This window comes from Lepidochelys kempii, chromosome 3, assembly GCF_965140285.1.
Source record: "Lepidochelys kempii isolate rLepKem1 chromosome 3, rLepKem1.hap1, whole genome shotgun sequence".
In the NCBI taxonomy this organism is placed as follows: Eukaryota; Metazoa; Chordata; order Testudines; family Cheloniidae; genus Lepidochelys; species Lepidochelys kempii.
In genome coordinates this window covers 120712194-120729435 of record NC_136382.1, presented here as the reverse complement: position 1 = coordinate 120729435, position 17242 = coordinate 120712194, and the positions used below count along the sequence as shown (strand labels likewise).

Sequence of the window (17242 nt, the reverse complement as noted above, 5' to 3'; positions counted from 1 at the left end):
ATTCATTGTCCTCCCTTTATTTTTTTGAGCGTCATCTGACACATATGTATAACTGCTGATCACTTAAACTGACATTGTTTCATGGACCCTTGAGAACAGCCTTGTTATCATTCTTATTAGGAAAATGGAACTGGAGTTGCTTCATCTCTTGTATAACCTAAGTGTTAGAGTACTGATCTAATCTTGTAACAAAACCACTTCTGTGCTTTTATACCTTATCCATATTATTTGGCCTCAGAGTTTGTGGCTCAGAATATGATTGTTATCTCATAAATAAAAAGCACTATGAAGTTATTATAATTCTCTAATATAGAAAATGTTAGTTGAGCTTTTTATCTTTTTGAATGTAATTTGCAAAAAAAAATTATTTCAAAAAAACTAAAACCCTGTCGTCCTTTAAATAAAGCATCTTTCTAACTGAAAAGTTGGGCAACTGCTTCAGAACTTAACAGGCTGTTTAAATAAATACAATTTTAGACTGGTAAAGCTATCTCTCTCCTCCTGCACACATTGGTTTTATTCTTTTACATTTTAAGTGGTGAACATGAATGGTGTCATTGTCGACGTAGAGATTGACAGTCTTAATCTCAGTCCATAGAAATATTGCATAACAGACTTGGAAGAATTTCCTTTTTCTATTAGTTCTCATATAGTAATATGAGAGGCAAAATAATATGGATCTACTATATTAAAGGGAATATAAAACTAAATATTTTAGTTACAGCAACACTGACATGCAGGCAGCTCTTGGTTGTAGGTTGGAATAAACACAAATCATGCAGCGTGCCAGTGAGTGTGTAAAGAAGCTTTGGTAACAAATCACTATTTTTGTGAAAAGTGCCGGAGGGTCTTTAATGTCCAGGCAGAGACAATAGGACCTCAAGTCCTCATCTGAAAGACCCACACACAATAAAATGCCTACTCTGAAAGGATAAAGGTTTAAGTTTAATTCTGCTGTAACTTGAATTTATGGTTTCATGGAAACTGGTTATTTCAAACCTGAGCCTGAGACTTTAAGCCACTCCTCCAAGTTAAAGAAAAAAAATGACAGTCTTTTGTCTTATTTATATGTGCATTAATTTTTCTTTTGACCTTAGTGGGAAGCATACCTATGTAAAGAGAATAACCTAAAATACAAAAGAGAGAAATGTACAATATTTTCCTATAGTAACTGTTTGAAGAGATTCTTTTAAAACCTTTAAGATTGTTGGTTCCTGGGCATAATACTACAACAATTCCCTGATCAACCTTGAATAAGCCTATAATATTTTCATAGGAATCCTATACAAGGCAAGAAAAGAACTTCATAAAGTAGTGAGGAAAATACTAGAAACTGAAGCTAAAATTCTCCGGAGACCTTTTGATGGTAGGTATTAAGAGTGGAAATGTTGGCTTGTCTGTGATTAATATTCATGTTTAGAAAAGAACAAATCTATTACCTTTAGAAAATAGAAGCATTTTTCTTATGTATCTGATACTAGTTTGTAGTTATAATATTCCTACATGTTTGTAATATTTCATGCCAGTTTTACAAACAGTTTGTTCAAAGGAAAGTTATATGCATTATGTTTTTATAACAAATGTTAGACACATGCTAGGACAGAATTCTGCATCCTCTTTCAGAATTGATTTGAAGCTTAAGACTTTTGTGATGCCAAAAGCATTGTTTGGTGAAGAAGTCCTGGAAGATTTTTCATTATAGGAACTAGGTGTGAGTGTGTGACACTCTTCAGCAGGATTTTTGTTAGTGTTAATTGAAAGGAATGAAACCTCTTCGTAATAGGTATGTGTGTGTGATAGAGCACAGGACTTGGTGTCAGGACTCAAAGGTTCAGTTCCTGATTCTGCAATCAACTTGATGTGACATGTTGGGCAAATAACTTTCTCTTTGCCCTCATTTACCCATCTGCCAAATGGGTATAATATGTACCTCACAGAGCTGTTGTGAGTGTGATTCAGTAGATTAAGGCCCAGATCCTTGGAGTTGCTGATCACCTCCAACTCCCACTGAAGCCAATGGCAGTTATGGTTGGTAAGCACTATACAGGATCAGTTCTTAAATATAAATAAAGCATTTTGAGATCCTCAGTTTGAACACTCTATATAAAGTATAAAAAGATGAGGTGAAATCCTGGCCCTATTAAATTAAATGAAAACAAACTCCCACTGATTTCAGTAGGATCAGGATTTTAGCCATGGTCTTCTGAAGATTATGTTGCTTCCAGTTTACTGATCTGTTACCAATTTTTTGATATTGTAGCACTTATTAAATGATTGTTCCATAAATGGTTATTAAGTCATATTAATATTCCAGGAAATAGTATTTTTGGTTGATAATAAGAAGGTGACTATGAAAGAGAAATGCTTATTAATTTTAACATTATATTTATGTGATTTTTTTTTTTATAAAGAACATTTTAGTACATTTACAGAAGATAATGAATGTGCCTTGTGGGTCCTCTTGAAGAGAAGTCAATCAGAAGACAGAACCATTCGACTGCAGGCGGTGCAGCAGCTGGCAGAGAGTGGTCACTGGCATGGTAATGTATGCTGTGACAACCTAACCAATCTTTGAAACATGACAAAATCTCATTTAACTGCTCTATGTTCATTGGCAAATGCTAACATGAAAAGGGGATGGTAGCCAAAGGAGAAGGCAAATATTCTTTCTGAAAATGGTTTTCAAACTTTTTTATTTAAATTTTAATTTATTGCTGATTAAAGGCACAATATGCACGAAACATATGCACAAAACACAGTTATGTGTACATATGCACAAAACAGATAGAGCATGTGTGACTGCAGTGCAGGCTTCCCTATGCTGCCCCACCGATGTACCTCAACCTTGACCTCATCTAGACAAGAGAGGGTAGCTTAGTTTCTGTATCTTTTAGTTCTTTGACCTGTGTGTTGGGACTACCAACAAGATAGCCTCAGTCCTGTCCCTAGTGGACAAATGGACATCATCAAGCTGCCACCACAACAGGCTATCAAACACAATTCATGAAGACCACTTAAGAGCTGTTGGATAGTAACAATTAAGGGTTACTACCAATTTGGTCTAGATTTGATGTGGCAGCCTGGAGGTGAAAGATTTTTCATGCTATTATCATCCTAAAACGTTCGTTCTACCCTAAAGTATCTTTTTAATGTCTGTGTGAATTCAGAGAAAGGTAGAAACCTCCCCCACACTTAATTAAGAGAACTTTTCTTTTAAGGCCAGTTTAGCTTCATGTTCCTGTATTATAAATTATAGCTGACATTCTTTTATGTTAAAGGAGCTTTTGCTTCTTGTGTTTACCCTTTGCAGAATAAAAGCTCAGTTTTGTTATTTAGATTCTTTACATTATGTTTATACTTAGAAAATCCCAGGGTTCCTGTTCTTATTTTTTCAGAGCTCAATTTCTGGCAAATGCGGTAGAATTGCTTGGCAGGTATCAGTGGATTCTTTGCCATGGTACCCATGCTAAAACATATGCTTCTATCCTTCACTTCTGCACTCCAAAATCTTTCTTTTAGTGGTAGAATTTTGGGAGCTCTGAGGGTTTTTTTTTAGTATGCTTATGGCCATGGAAGCTAATCCTGTACATCCAGATATATTGGGGGATAGCAAGGGAAGTGTCATACTATATCTGGTGCATGTACAGCATATAGTACTCCTGAAAAAAATGTGCTTTCCAATTTTTTGCTGGGGAACTAGAGGAACGTACACCTGCTTGTGTTGTCAGTACATTTAGTTCTACCATGTCCACAGATACAGCTACAATGCCAAAGCTCAAGTAGAGGGAAGAATCTAGCACATGACCTCCAGGCCAATCAGGTATCTCTTTTTCAGCACTTAGGTTGACAACTCAAAGCAAAGTGAATTAACTGAGAACGCAAAAAAGAGTGAGATTATGAACAGTTTATCAAAGTAGGATAGCCATTTTACTTAAAATCTTATATTAAGTACAGCATCCTTTTCCAATCTTCTCCTGTTGATTTATTTCTCTCTGGGTAGAAGATGCACTTTAAAAGGATTCAAATACTACTACTGAGGAAAGACTGGAACAGCACTTAAAATCAATTACTAAAGTGTCCAGTCTGTAGATCTGTCATGCATAGTCCCAGAGATGGTTGCGTTTCAGCAAAGGATGCACTGGGTGACTTTATTTTCGTTTCTATTTTAGCATTTTTCAATAATAAAATGTTAAGTTTGCATCTTGACTTAATACCTTGTTTTTATTCACTCAGTTTTTTTTCCCCATAAATTCTCCTTTTGGGACTGTTACTGTCTTTCTGATCATAGCCCAAAGCTCAAGTTTACTTTTAAAGTTTGAAGATCTGTTCAGCTGTGTTTGAGTTGTGTGAACTGGGAATATAATATACTTTCCCCTGAATTCTTTTTATACGTAAGGGTGTCCAAAAATTGCGGGCCACTATCTTGTTGTGGAAACCACAACTTCTAACACATACTGTAACTTTTTATAGTTGCCACAAATTTGAGTAGTGTTGCAATGCCACTTGTTCATGAGGTCGCAATGCCAGTCACTCAGATTTGGCCCAGCATCCCTGCAGTCATGACAGAGTGGTGCCCTGCCCAAATTTGAGTGAGTGGCACTGGAACTTGGTGCACTCAAATTTGGCTCTGCACCAAAATTATAACTTTAAAAAACTGTGGCTGCAACTTTTGAACCAAAAATCACCACTTTCGTACAGCCTTATTTATACATATATAACTCAAATTGCTGAATGTTAAAATGTCAGACCTCACTTGTGGTTCTATGTCTGAATAACAAACAGATGTTTGGTAAGTTTGGAAAACAAAATAGAATAAAGAAAGTAAGTAAATAAAGATTCACTTTCACATATGCACATTATTATTATATTAGCAAATGTACAAGTGGTACAATAAAGATTGGAAAAAAGTTCAAAATACAAAATATAAAGTCTGGAAATAAAACAGAGGTGTATGTCAGAAAAAAGAAAAATGTCAAAAGGGCTTAGTTAACATCACACATAGTTTAGCCATTTTGTAACTTTGGGGTCAGAAGTATGAGTCTGGAAAGTCCTCCTGACAGACCATCACAAGATAGCAATCATTCAGTAAGCGTGCATCTGCAGCTATGCAGAGGGCTGTTCCTGAGTCTCCAGGTGTGGTCATTTGCCACACACCTCACCAGCCCACATCTGAAATGGTTGAGCTTGCAACAGTGGTGGCGTGGCAGCTCAAAGCCAGGCAAAATCTCATCAAGCTGAGTCCCACCCTGAGGAGGGAGTTTCTTACAGAGAGAGCAGCATGTTCCCCTTTTGCTCACCACAGTTTGACCGCCATGGACATGCTCAGTAATGTAGTCCAGATTAGTCTTCTACAAATGAGATGGTGACAAGGCGCCTCCTATATGTCTTTGAAAATTGGCAGTGGTAGTATCTCTGGGGTTTTGTCAAAGGAGATTCTTTGCTGCACTAGAACACTTGATGTTAGGAGGCAGGATATTAGAAAGGACTGGTACCCATTTGGTGTGTGTTGGTCTCATAGTCCTGTTGTTATTCTCATCATTTGATTCAATTGTACATCAACTAGCTTTGTGTGGGGTGGGTCTAATCACTCAGAAGCACAGTATTCTCCATCTGAGTAGTAGAGAGCTAATGCCGAGCTGTGCAGTGTCTGCACATTAGCACCCCAGTTTGTGCTTGCAAGTTTATATAAGAGACCCTTTCTGCTCTTAATCTTCTGAGCTACCTTGGTAAGGTGGTCCTGATAGGCAAGTGTGCAAGTTAAACTTACTCCTAGATATACTGACTTCGGATATTGTGCCAATCATTCTCCATTCAAGAAGATGTTGAGTTCTCATGAAGTGTTCATGTGATTGAGATGAAAGCATGATGATACCGATGTCAAAGATATTACCTTGATGGGTTGTTAGGTCTACAGAAAAGATGCTTTGAAACAGAAAGCTACAAGCGATGCTGGAAAATAAACTGAGCACTTGGAGGATCCAGAAGAACATACACCCTCAGGAATCTGTTCTTGCCACAACGTTTTTGAACATTGAAAATCCTCCAATCTCTGCCTACCTTCAAGAAACAGAAATGTCAAAAAGGTTGAGGTCAACCTGAACCAAGACATGGCAGCCATCAGTGGCTATTGCAAGAAGTGGAGATTGAGCCCAGTGTGTCAAAGACAGTGTCATGCTGCTTTCATCTCAATATGAAAAGTAAACAATATATCTGTGAGTGATAATTAGGAAGGATGTTGTGGTAGTTGGGACACTAGCCTGGGACCTGGGAGATTTTTGTTCAGTTCACTGTTCCATCAGACTTCCTCTGGGACCTTGGATTTTACAATGCAAATCATCTCTCCCTGCAACTTCTGATACGAATGAATAGCCCGTTGAATTTGTGTATGTCTGATATCATGCTGTCTGGAATGGCTCACAACTGTGAGTGCCTACCTCAGGGTAGACTGTCCAAAGCAGGACAGACACTCCAAACTGGTGCCACTATATTCTATAATTAGATTTCACTAACCCAATACCAAATGTGAACTCCCAAGATATTGCAATAGTCTTATAATGGAATCACAGACTCCCCTTAAACACTCCAGTCTATTTTGCCACCCAGACAAGATGGACTAAGTGATAATTGGTCACTTACACCAAAAATCATAAAATATTCAGGTTATACCCAATCCCAAGAGATCTGTTGCTCATGCGGGTTGACTTGCATCCCAGATCTTACACTGGAAACACTGCTGATAGCCAATTCATTGCTGATCGTAAACTAAGAAAAATAAATGAGTTATTGAGAGGTTAAAGCAGATAAAAATATATGTACAGGTTAGTCACAGTCTATAATTTCAAAAAGTAGCAGAGATACAGTTTTCTTCCAGTTTCCCAAAAGTCTTTCACGGCTACCCAGAATAACTCTGGGGATCTTCGCCTCCTTGTTTGCCTTATTAGAACCCCAAAAGCCCAGAAATGAAGAATTTTTCCTTGTGTCCATATTTCTTGCTTCTTCTCACAGGAACCAAGCTGACAGCAAGAGTTCCTATCCAGATTCCTTCTTCATGGTGGTGAGGGGGAGGAATGCACTTACCAAAGTCTTTGATCTCTCGCATCCTGATCATTTGCTTTCCATGTGCAGGATCTGGCGCTTGGCTTACTAGTGTTATACCTGGTTTGTGGTGTTGGCCTCTTGCCTTTGTCTGGATAAAACCTGTTATCAATTTGCTTGACATGACTGGTTTAAAGTCCTTTGTGGGTCGGCCTTACATACATCACACAAGAATATTAATGATCAGTCAGTTATTAGTTTTCGAATGATGTATTACGTGACACCTTTTAGATACAGATTATAACAGTACTGAGTTTGGATACACTGAGCTGGTCAGGCCAGCTGAAACTCATTAGTAGATACCAGGAAGCCCCTTGCCTTTTTGTATAGGGATGTTTTTAGGGTCACGGCTGGTTAAGAAACATCAGCGGTTCAGCTCTCTCCCTCATTGCCCTCAGTATTTTATCCTTTTCTTGATAGTACTGTAGATAGACAATCACATCTTTTGGTCTGGTGCCTACTGGGGTCCTGGGGAATAGGGATTTGTGAGCCTTCTCAGTATGAATGCAATCTGTATTGCTCAGTTTTAATATGTAATGGAAAATATCAGCCAACATGTCCAGCAGGTTTCTCTCTTCAGTTTCCTCTGGAATACCTTTTATCCTTATTATTCCTGCATTCTCAGTTCTCCGTGTCCTACAGCTGTAATTCTATTTCTTTTTCTCTTTTTTTCAATTATTTGGATTCTTTCATCTAGATCGGTAATGTCCAGTTGCTCATTTAATCCTGTTTTCGCATCTAATATTTTCTCTTTAATCTCTGTTCATTTTTTGTATCCTTAATATAAGCTTGGAACTCTTCTCTCAACTCCTTATTAATCTTTTTGACATCTAACAGCATGTCCTTCAGTTCAGCCTTAGTGACTGGTGCTTCTCTACCATCTCAATAGTTTATCTGAGGGAGGACAGTTACTGTCTTTTGTGGCTGTCTTTGTTTTGTGGGATTTTTATCTCTGTATTACAGGATTTTTCCTTTTCCAGATATCTAAATGTTCTTGTCTTTCCTCCTTGATTGTTGGACCTCTCTCAACATGGCTGCTGCCACACTTCCCTTTTGCTTGTCTGTCCTTTCCAAAATGGCAACTGCATTTCTTCTGCCCCCAGCCACAGTAGTATAGTTTTAATTAATTTTAAAAAAATCTCGTTATACTCATTCACGGACTCCTCACAGGATAACGAGGGTCTAGTTCAACATCTTCAAGCTTGCAGAGTCATTTTTAATATGTTCTGCGGGCTGATGGCACTGGATTTTGTTGCAAGATTTTCTCCCCCGGAGGCTGCTTTCTGGGACTGGGATCTGCCAGCTCTCTTCAGCATTTTCTTTTCTTTCTAAAACTGGCTCCAATGTTGGTTATTCATATTTAGGGCACAGATCTGTGGATTGTGGGTTTTTTTTTTCTCGATAGTCTTAAATTGCTTTGATTTTATCCCCCTCTATTGCAGAGAGCTGGATTAAGCCATCATCTTGTTTATTGGCATTGACTGAATATTTTCCAAAAGATATGCCGTAGTTTAGTGAATGATTACAGGAAGAGATAGGACCATTTCGTGGTTAAGGCAGTTGAATGCTGCCCTAAAGAATTCCCGTGTCACAGAGTGCCTACATGATGCTAAGCAAGTGGTTTAAACCAAATGTTTCACAGATGGTCATTGATTGTGTGTTCCTCATGTTCTGGGTGCCTGATTTGAAACCTTATGGTCTGATTTGCAAAAGTGCTGAGTGCTCAGAGCTGCCACTGAAGTCAAAGAGTGCTGTGGTTTGAACATATTTAGTGATTATGTATTGCTAAATAATGTGAAAAATCAGATCCTAGGTGTTTTATATTGGGCACCTAAAATTAGTAGATACTTTTGATCTTTATTTCTCTGTGCCTCAACTCCCCTTCTATACACTGGAGGTAATACTCCCTTACTTCCCAGGAGTTTTTGATGATAGATTAATGTTTGTGAAGTACTCAGATAGTATAGTGATGAGCGTCATAGAAAACTTCATAAGGAAATTAATAATTCTGTCTTCCGAACAGTGGTTTACTGCACACTGGTCAAAAAGGCCTGGGGGTCATAAATTGAACAATGAGGATAAAACAAAATAATGAATAGCTGCTCATTAAGTGAGCACTGTCTGTGCACTGAATGAGGCGGGGGTCCTATGGAAAAAATAGTATATGATTATGTAATTAAAAACAGTATCAAAATGCATACGCATTCTGAAGGTTGCATCGGCTAGTTTAATTCTGGCATTTCCTAACTTTCGGGTGCTTGACTTGGACACCTTAAATAATGTTCATTAAATGTAGTTTTTTGTGTGTAAGTCTTTGCACCGCCAGGGTCTAAGATGCTATATTTCTAAAAATAGTATATGTAGCATAACACTATTCAAAAATCTTTCAGATTTCAGAGTTTTGTCTGAACCAAGACCACAGGCCTGAGTGCAAGCATAGCCTTGGTTTGTGATTTTTATTTTCCTTTCAAAGCACTAACTCTAAGCACTTGCTATCACATATGATTGGCTAGTGTCTGAAATTCTTTATTACAGTGTCACGCTCTGGCCTAAAAGGATTAATTAATACATGCAGTTAAAATGTCATTTTTGTTTTGTGTTGATCTGACAACCAGTTTCTTTTTCCACTTTTAGAGTTTGTGACTATAGAATCATGGAAAACTTGTGTCTTAGTTACATGGATTGCAGTAATATTGTTCTATTTGTATTCATATTTACAAAGTACTATGGAAATCACAACTAAAATTAAGTGAAATATTCAAGGCTAGTTTTGGCCGTAACATCTAAGTTCTCTTACTACAGATTATCAATATAGGACGGTTGCCCAAGCCTGTGATCAGAAGACTCTGATTGGTTTGGCCCGATCCAAGGATATTGATCTTCGTTTTTTTCTGCCACCACCTCACTTACCAAAAGTAAAAGATGTAAGTAAATGAAAATGTGGGTATTAGTTGAATCTCGTCACTTTTGGTGACAGAAAAGTCTCAGCAGTGTTTTGAGGTGAGCTGGACTACTCCTACTCCTAATTTTATTTATAATTATTGCCATTCCGCCTGCCCCCGCTCCCCCCAGCACTTGTAGTATAGTACAGTTAAGGGCTTGTCTGCACTTCCAGCGCTGCAGCTGTGCTCCTGTAGCACTAAGTGAAGATGCTACCTCTGTTGACAGGAGAGCTTCTCTCATCTGCATAGTTATTCCACCTCCCTGTGAGGTGGTAGCTATGTTGACAGAGATGCCCTCCTGTTGACATAGTGCTGTCTACACTGGTAGTTAGGTCAGTATAACTGTTTCCACACCCCTTATTGACAGTTATACCAACTCAACTTTGTAGTGTGGACCAGGGCTAAATCCTACATTAGAACCTTCATTAAGTTAGAGTTTAGGCTGATGATGAAACGCACTGCATGTCAACACTGTCACTAAGAATCAGGGAAATAATGAGCTAAGCAAACATTTCACAGTCAGAACAATCTCAGGTCACATCTTAACTTCCCAAACCACACGGATTTTTACAGGTCCTTGGGATGCTTTAGATGCAGTTCTCCCAGCTGTCCCTTCCCTGGTGCTCCTACCAACAATCAGCTCTTTCAGCCTGGATTTGTTAACCATTTGGGCATGCTGTAAAGGCCATCGTCCTCCCACACATTTGAGTAGGGCTGAACTTGGTGCTGGAGGGGTTTGCTTTTATTTTATTCTCATATTAACTGGTTGGTATTTATTTATGTGTCAAGGTGTGTTGAGCAGTCCTTGTAAATTGTATTCTGTATTTAATATATGGAATGGGCCCAGGGCTGGGCACCTGTAAAGGATTTTTGTAAATCTAATAAGAATCCTTATCATGGGCAACATGTCCATTCTTAGCCTCAAGACTTGCAAAATTAGATATGGCATCTAGCAGTGATATTCTGTAGCTTTTCACTGTCAAGTTTATCACCCTTGGAATGTGATATGACCAGCGTGAATAAAAATTGAATTTTTTAAAAATAAAAAAATGGATTTTGTTATTTAAATCAGATTTTTAAAAATTACATACAATTTTATTTAAAAAACACATTTAAAATTCACTTTGAAATTGACAATCTGTATTGAGGCCTAAACCTCTTACAATCTGTTAAAATAATTTAAAGCAGTACATGTTTGCTGTCAAATTTTTAAGGAAGTCAGACCACTGAACTAAGGGAAGCGTCTGGCTAAGCACTTGGAACCAGAGTTTGATGAGGTGGTAAACCATCTTTTAACAGCAGTAGCCTCTTTTGCAAGTGTAGAGAGAATATTTTCTTCATTTCAATTTATTCAGCTACTTCAGTTTGTGACAGATATTGCAGCTGCATGCAGTATCTTTGAGACCCTATTGTACTTTGTTTATGAATGGCTTATGTAATATGTATCATTGTGGGCCAGGGATTGTAGGCAGCTTGGGTCGGGGAGGGTAGGTAGAGGAGGATTACCACAACTCCTACAGGAACTAAAAACAGTGTGGGGTGACTAAGGCTAGTCCCTGAAACTGCAAACAACTCCAGAGACATACCACCTGCTGTGGTGGCTTGCATATAGTGGCTCTAAATGGATTTTCCAGAGACCAACAGACAAAGAAAGGGCTTTTGGTATAAAAAAGGTGGGTTTAAACCAACACAGGGCTTTCTTTTGATTTGGGAAATGGACAGGACCTTCTGTCGAAGGTGGGGCCCAACCCTTGTGGAAGGTTTGGAAAGATTTTGGGCAGCTAGGGCCCCATGAGACTCATGGGTGATCTATGATAACTTTTAGCATGCATATAGGAATGTTTATTGTTTTTCATATGTTGTCTCTGTAACGCTTTTACCCTAAGAATAAATGTATTTTGCTTTGTGAAGGCTGGTTGGTAACTGGTATATATTGTTGTAGCCCCTTAAGAAAGGTTAACCACAGGTGCTAGACCCTGGTCAGACTTTCTGGGGAAATCACAGTGAGATGCAGAGGGACTGCAAACCTGATCATCGTGGCCAGAAACAATCAGTTCATTCATAAACTGCAGTTAATACATCCTTTGTTTAATAAATCAGTTAGCTTTAAATGCAGATCATGCTTTGAAAATAACTTTCTCATTTATTCACTACTTTTAAAGTAGCTTTAGTTAATAAAAAAAATACAGTGCCGGGCAGGAGGGTCCCGCGGGCCGGATGTGGCCCGCAGGCGGTAGTTTGCCCACCTCTGATCTAGTAAATAAGAAATGCATCACTCAGCATTTTCTAATGTAATACAAAAAGGAGACTGAATTAAATGTACGTTAAGCTATATAATTGCTAAAATACATGTATATAGATCTAGTGTACCCTGGTTAGCAAAAAGAAACAGCAAATTTAGTGAAAGGCTATATTTAGTTACAAATCAATCTATTAATCATTACCAACTAATGAGAATTAACCTTTGTTTAGAAAATAACTAAGTACACATGAACAACACAATTGAAATCCATTATTTAAATCAAGGTTTCTTGCTTGCTGATTTAAAGCATAATTAAAATCAGTGACTTGAACAGAGTGGATTTGATTTAAATCAAATTGATTTAAATCAATCACTAGTCAGGAAGACTCGATTTAATCATGGATTTCTATATAAAAGTGCATTCTTGTTGGTTGGTATAACTTTAATACATATTCTTCACAACTCAGAGAGAGATGGAGGTTTCATTTTTAGAAAGTACACACTATACATTTTTAAAGTGTTTTATTTTGAAAACTTTTCAGATTAGTTTTACAGCTATATCAGAAAATGAATGATTGTTTGGTTATTTCATTTACCAAAGGTAATTGAAGCAGATATTTATGAAGTCACTGGTAGGTGAACTATCTCCAATTCAACAGGTTAATCATTAATATTTGGAGTATTTTCTTGCCATGTTGAATTAGGAGGAAAACATCACCATACAGACATTCAAATAGTTTTATTTAACTAAAACAACAACATTATGTATTCTGGATTTTTTTCTTCAATAGCAAACATCTAATATTTTAACAAAACAAACATATGAATTTTTGAATTTAAACATTCAAGTTTTTTAAAATCAGGTTTGTTTTTGTTAAAATTGTTTTAACTAAAATAGTTAAATGAAATATTTTTTAAAAAACAGCCCAAAATTAAATAGACTATGTCAGCCAGGTCAACATGAGAAACTTAAAATATTGGCTTCTGCAACTAACTCAGTCGTCTTCACCTTCATTTTCCTGTTTGTTCATAATCTGGAAAAGAAAAACAAGCTTTCCTGCTTTTTCAGGTCCCAAACGATTTCTCAATTTGGAATGAATTAGTCCAAAGGAAGAAAATATTCTTTCTACACCTGCAGAAGAAGCTACTGCAGTTTAAAAGTGAGATTATCACTTCAACAGTCTCTGAATCCAAGTGCTTAAGTGACTTCCACCAGTTCACTGGTGTGACTTTCTTTAAAACATCATCAGCAAACAAACATTTCTTGAATGGTTCTTATTCCCAAACTGAGTCTCTCTCTTGCGGCCTGCTGCCATTATCGTTTTTCCCTTCTAGTGAGAGAATGGTATGTGGGGTGACCAGACAGCAAATGTGAAAAATTGGGATGGGGGTGCGGGGTAATAGGAGCCTATATTTAAAAAAAAAAGATCCAAAAATCGGGACTGTCCCTATAAAATTGGGACATCTGATCACCCTAATGGTATGGTAGATCTCAAATCAATGAAGGCTACACTCAGAAAGACCTCAAGACTTCTGGAATATACTGCTCAAACAGTTTCACTTTTGTTTCTACTGCCTGTCCCTCCCTTCTCACATTTCTCTCCAGACTTCTTCTCCTTGTCCAGATCTATTTCGCCCCCAACAATCTTCTATTCATTGAACTTTTTGAAACTTTGCACTTTTAGAGAGAGGTCAGGGATTGACTCTGTGTACACAAATTTGCAGAGGGACAATAGGGTTGAAGTCTGTTATTTCTCACCTCTATACATTATTTATTTATTTAAAATCACTTTTGCTATTAACAAGCATATTATCTCTGGAGACACAAATCCAGTGTTTGAGAACTGCAAAACTAAGCATCGCTGATGGTATCGTCTAGTCTGAGCACTGAGTCCTATTGCGTAGATAGAAAGATTAACCTAAATAATCTATACAGAAGCCCCTGGAAGATTGGGTCCCTAATCCATGAACTATTGAAACTCATTTACAAAACTTTTTGTAAACATTACATGAATATATTGTCTCATTCTATAGAATTAGAATTTATAATCCCTATTCCATGATGAGATACCTTTGTTTTAATTAAGATATATTATAGCTCTATCTTTAGATAGGTTATTTCCTCAAAAAGCATGTTATAAAAAAATCCAATTTAAATTTAAAAAAATCCAATTTTTATTATTATTTTGTTTTTAAAAACATCATTGTTTTTTTTTTTGCACCCTGGACTTGAATTACTTTGATTAAATCAGTCCAACATGATATGACCATGGGTCTAACTATTTCCAAATAGTTGAACCTCTCAGGCTTGAGGCATACTGTGGTGCAGATATGTATATTTTTACTATTCCTGCTGTGTAATCACTGGGTGGATATCCGTATATACAGGTTAGGGAGGTCTTTGCATCCTACTCATTGAGAAATTAAAGTAATACATTCCAGCTGCAACTGTTGGTCTATGCATATCCATCTACCAGTGCCATAAAAGAACAAAATAATTTGGAAGCAAGGAAAGTTCCCCCATGTCTATCTCCAGAAGCACAGGATCCAAGAAGGAGAATCAGATCAAATGATATGTTCAGAGAGGCTGATTTCCTGGTAGGTAATTTTCCCTTCTCTGCATTTAATAGATGAAGAAAATAAGCCAGACAGGTTAGAATTGTCCAAGACCAAGGCTGCAGATGGAGGCAGTATCAGCAAGATATTCATGAGTCACTAGCTCCAGAAATTGTATTCCGACTATTAACTTGCATTTCTTCTGATCCTTAGTATGTGGCCTTAGGCAAATGACTTAACCTCACTGTACCTGTTTTCCCATCCCCATCTACTTGACAGGGATGTTTTGTGGATTTCTTAATGAATATTTGTACAAATACTTCAAAGATAAAGAAATATACAAGTGTTAACTATTTTATTTCTATCTTTAATGCCATCATTTAATTTCTTAATAATGCTATTATTTTTGTAGCTGGATGATGAAACCATATAGTCTTAATCTGCACCATTATTTTTGTGGTGATTATCAAGCAACTGAGGGCCAAGTTTCAAGCTTTCTTGTTGTATGCCCTGGTGCTTTTCTGCTCTAAGCTCCAATTCATTTCTCTAACACAGGCCACATTTTTATTCTTCCAGACCTCATTGAAATAAAATAAACTCCTAAACCTAGAAATTTAAAGCTGACTTTCATTGAAAAATTTGCTTACCAATAATAATAACCTGTCATTTTATAGGGCTATACATCTTCAAAGTGCTCCACAAACTTTAGCTTAGGTTGTAGAGCACTCAAACCAGGCCTTTCAGTTTACAGCATTACTTCATGTAACAATTTCTGTTGTTCCAAATCTTTGTTTATTTTCACATAATTTACTGCTGTGTTACTTTGGAGAGTGTTAACAAGTACGTGTGTTTATTTGTTATAGGATTATGCTATCGAAGATGAGCTCCGATTGTTATTGGTATCTTTACCTCAGACTGATCTTGAGCAGTGTGTCCAGTACTTCACATCTCTGGCTTTAAGAGAAAGCAGTCAGACTCTAGCTGCAAAAAGGGTGAGCTCTTAACTCCAGGATGGAATTATACAGAACATTCTCTCTTTTTTAAAAATATTTATTTATTTAAGGTATAATTTATTAATTTTATAATATTAGAGTGGGTGAAGCTTTCCCTTTCCACACCCCATGCTGCTCCTGCTCCACTAGGACTGAGACTGTTTGTGGGGTTATGCAAAGATGAGGGAGAGCTTGTTTCCTCCTCCCTTCCTGTTTTTGCAACTGAACAGGTTGTTGTAAAAATGAGACCTGGGGCAGGAATGGTATTGTTGAAAAATGAAAAACCTGCAGTGTTTCCCCGCTTTATTATACTTTCTGTAGTTAATAGGCTCTCCTTTGAGTGATTCGCACATATACATTTCACTGTAGGTTAGGGTTGCCAACTGTCTAATCACAGAAACCCAAACACCTTTGCCCTGCCCCCTGTCCTGCCCCTTCCCTGAGGCCCTGCCCCTTCTCAGAGGCTCCACCCCACTCACTCCACCCCCCCCTCCCTCTGGGGTTTTCTCTCTCTCACTTTCACTGGGCTGGGGCAGGGGTTTGGGGTGCGGGCTCTGGGCTGGGGCCGAGGGGTTCAGAGTGTTGGAGGGGGCTCTGGACGGAGCCTGGGGCAGAGGGTTGGGGTGCGGGAGGGGGTGCAAGCTCTGGGAGGGAGTTTGGGTGCTGGAGGGGGCTCAGGGCTGGGGCAGGGGGTCGAGGTGCAGAAGGGGAAGCGGGCTCCGGCTGGGCTGCGCTTACCTTGGGAGGCTCCTGGTCGGTGGTGCAGTGGGGCTAAGGCAGGCGTCTGTTGTGGCCCCGTGCCGCTCCCAGAAGCAGCCAGCACAGTTCTGGCCAATGGGAGCTGTGGAGTTGGTGCTTGGGGCGGTGGCAGTACACGGGGCCCCCTTGGCCTTCCCTCTCCCTAGGGGCTGCATGGACATCTGGCTGCTGCAGCGTGCTAAAACAGGGAGCCTGCCTTATCCCCGCTGCACCACTGGACTTTTAGTAGCCTAAAATCTCCCAGTTTGGCTTCAGGAGCCTCCGGGAGGTAGAGCCTGATTTCGGGAGACTCCCGGCGAAACCCGGAGGGTTGGCAACCCCACTGTGCGCCCAACGCACTGAAGTTGGAGATTTTGCCAGCAGTGTCACTAGGCAGTGCTAGTGCCTATGTGCTGAGCTGAGGGCATAAAAGGAGTGTGTCTGTTGCCTCCATCTCAGTTCTTTCTCGCCTCCCGGGGTGGGAGGTGGAGCTCCCTTTTGCTCTTTAAAGCTGGTGAACTGAAGCTAAAAAAAATTACTGTACATAGTTGTCGAGCATTAGCTTAGTCTTAGTTAGTGTACAAGCCTTTTTCCAGACATTATGCCAGTTCTCAAGCCTCCTGAGCTGATGTCAGCTTTGCCAAATTGGTATTCCAGTCTCTTTTCAAATAATCTGA

The 17242-nt window shown here is 38.6% G+C and overlaps 1 protein-coding gene across 10 annotated transcripts in view; it reads left to right on the top strand.

Moving 5' to 3' along the window:
- SERAC1 (serine active site containing 1) overlaps window positions 1-17242 on the top strand; it is a 46760-nt gene that overhangs the window by 13600 nt on the left and 15918 nt on the right. For all 10 annotated transcript variants that reach the window (XM_073337784.2, XM_078852211.1, XM_073337778.2 and 7 more), the window contains 4 exons: window positions 1277-1366; window positions 2412-2540; window positions 9898-10019; window positions 15699-15827. In XM_073337784.2, the coding sequence (XP_073193885.1) occupies window positions 1277-1366; window positions 2412-2540; window positions 9898-10019; window positions 15699-15827 (470 nt within the window). The remainder of the gene's footprint in view (window positions 1-1276; window positions 1367-2411; window positions 2541-9897; window positions 10020-15698; window positions 15828-17242) is intronic.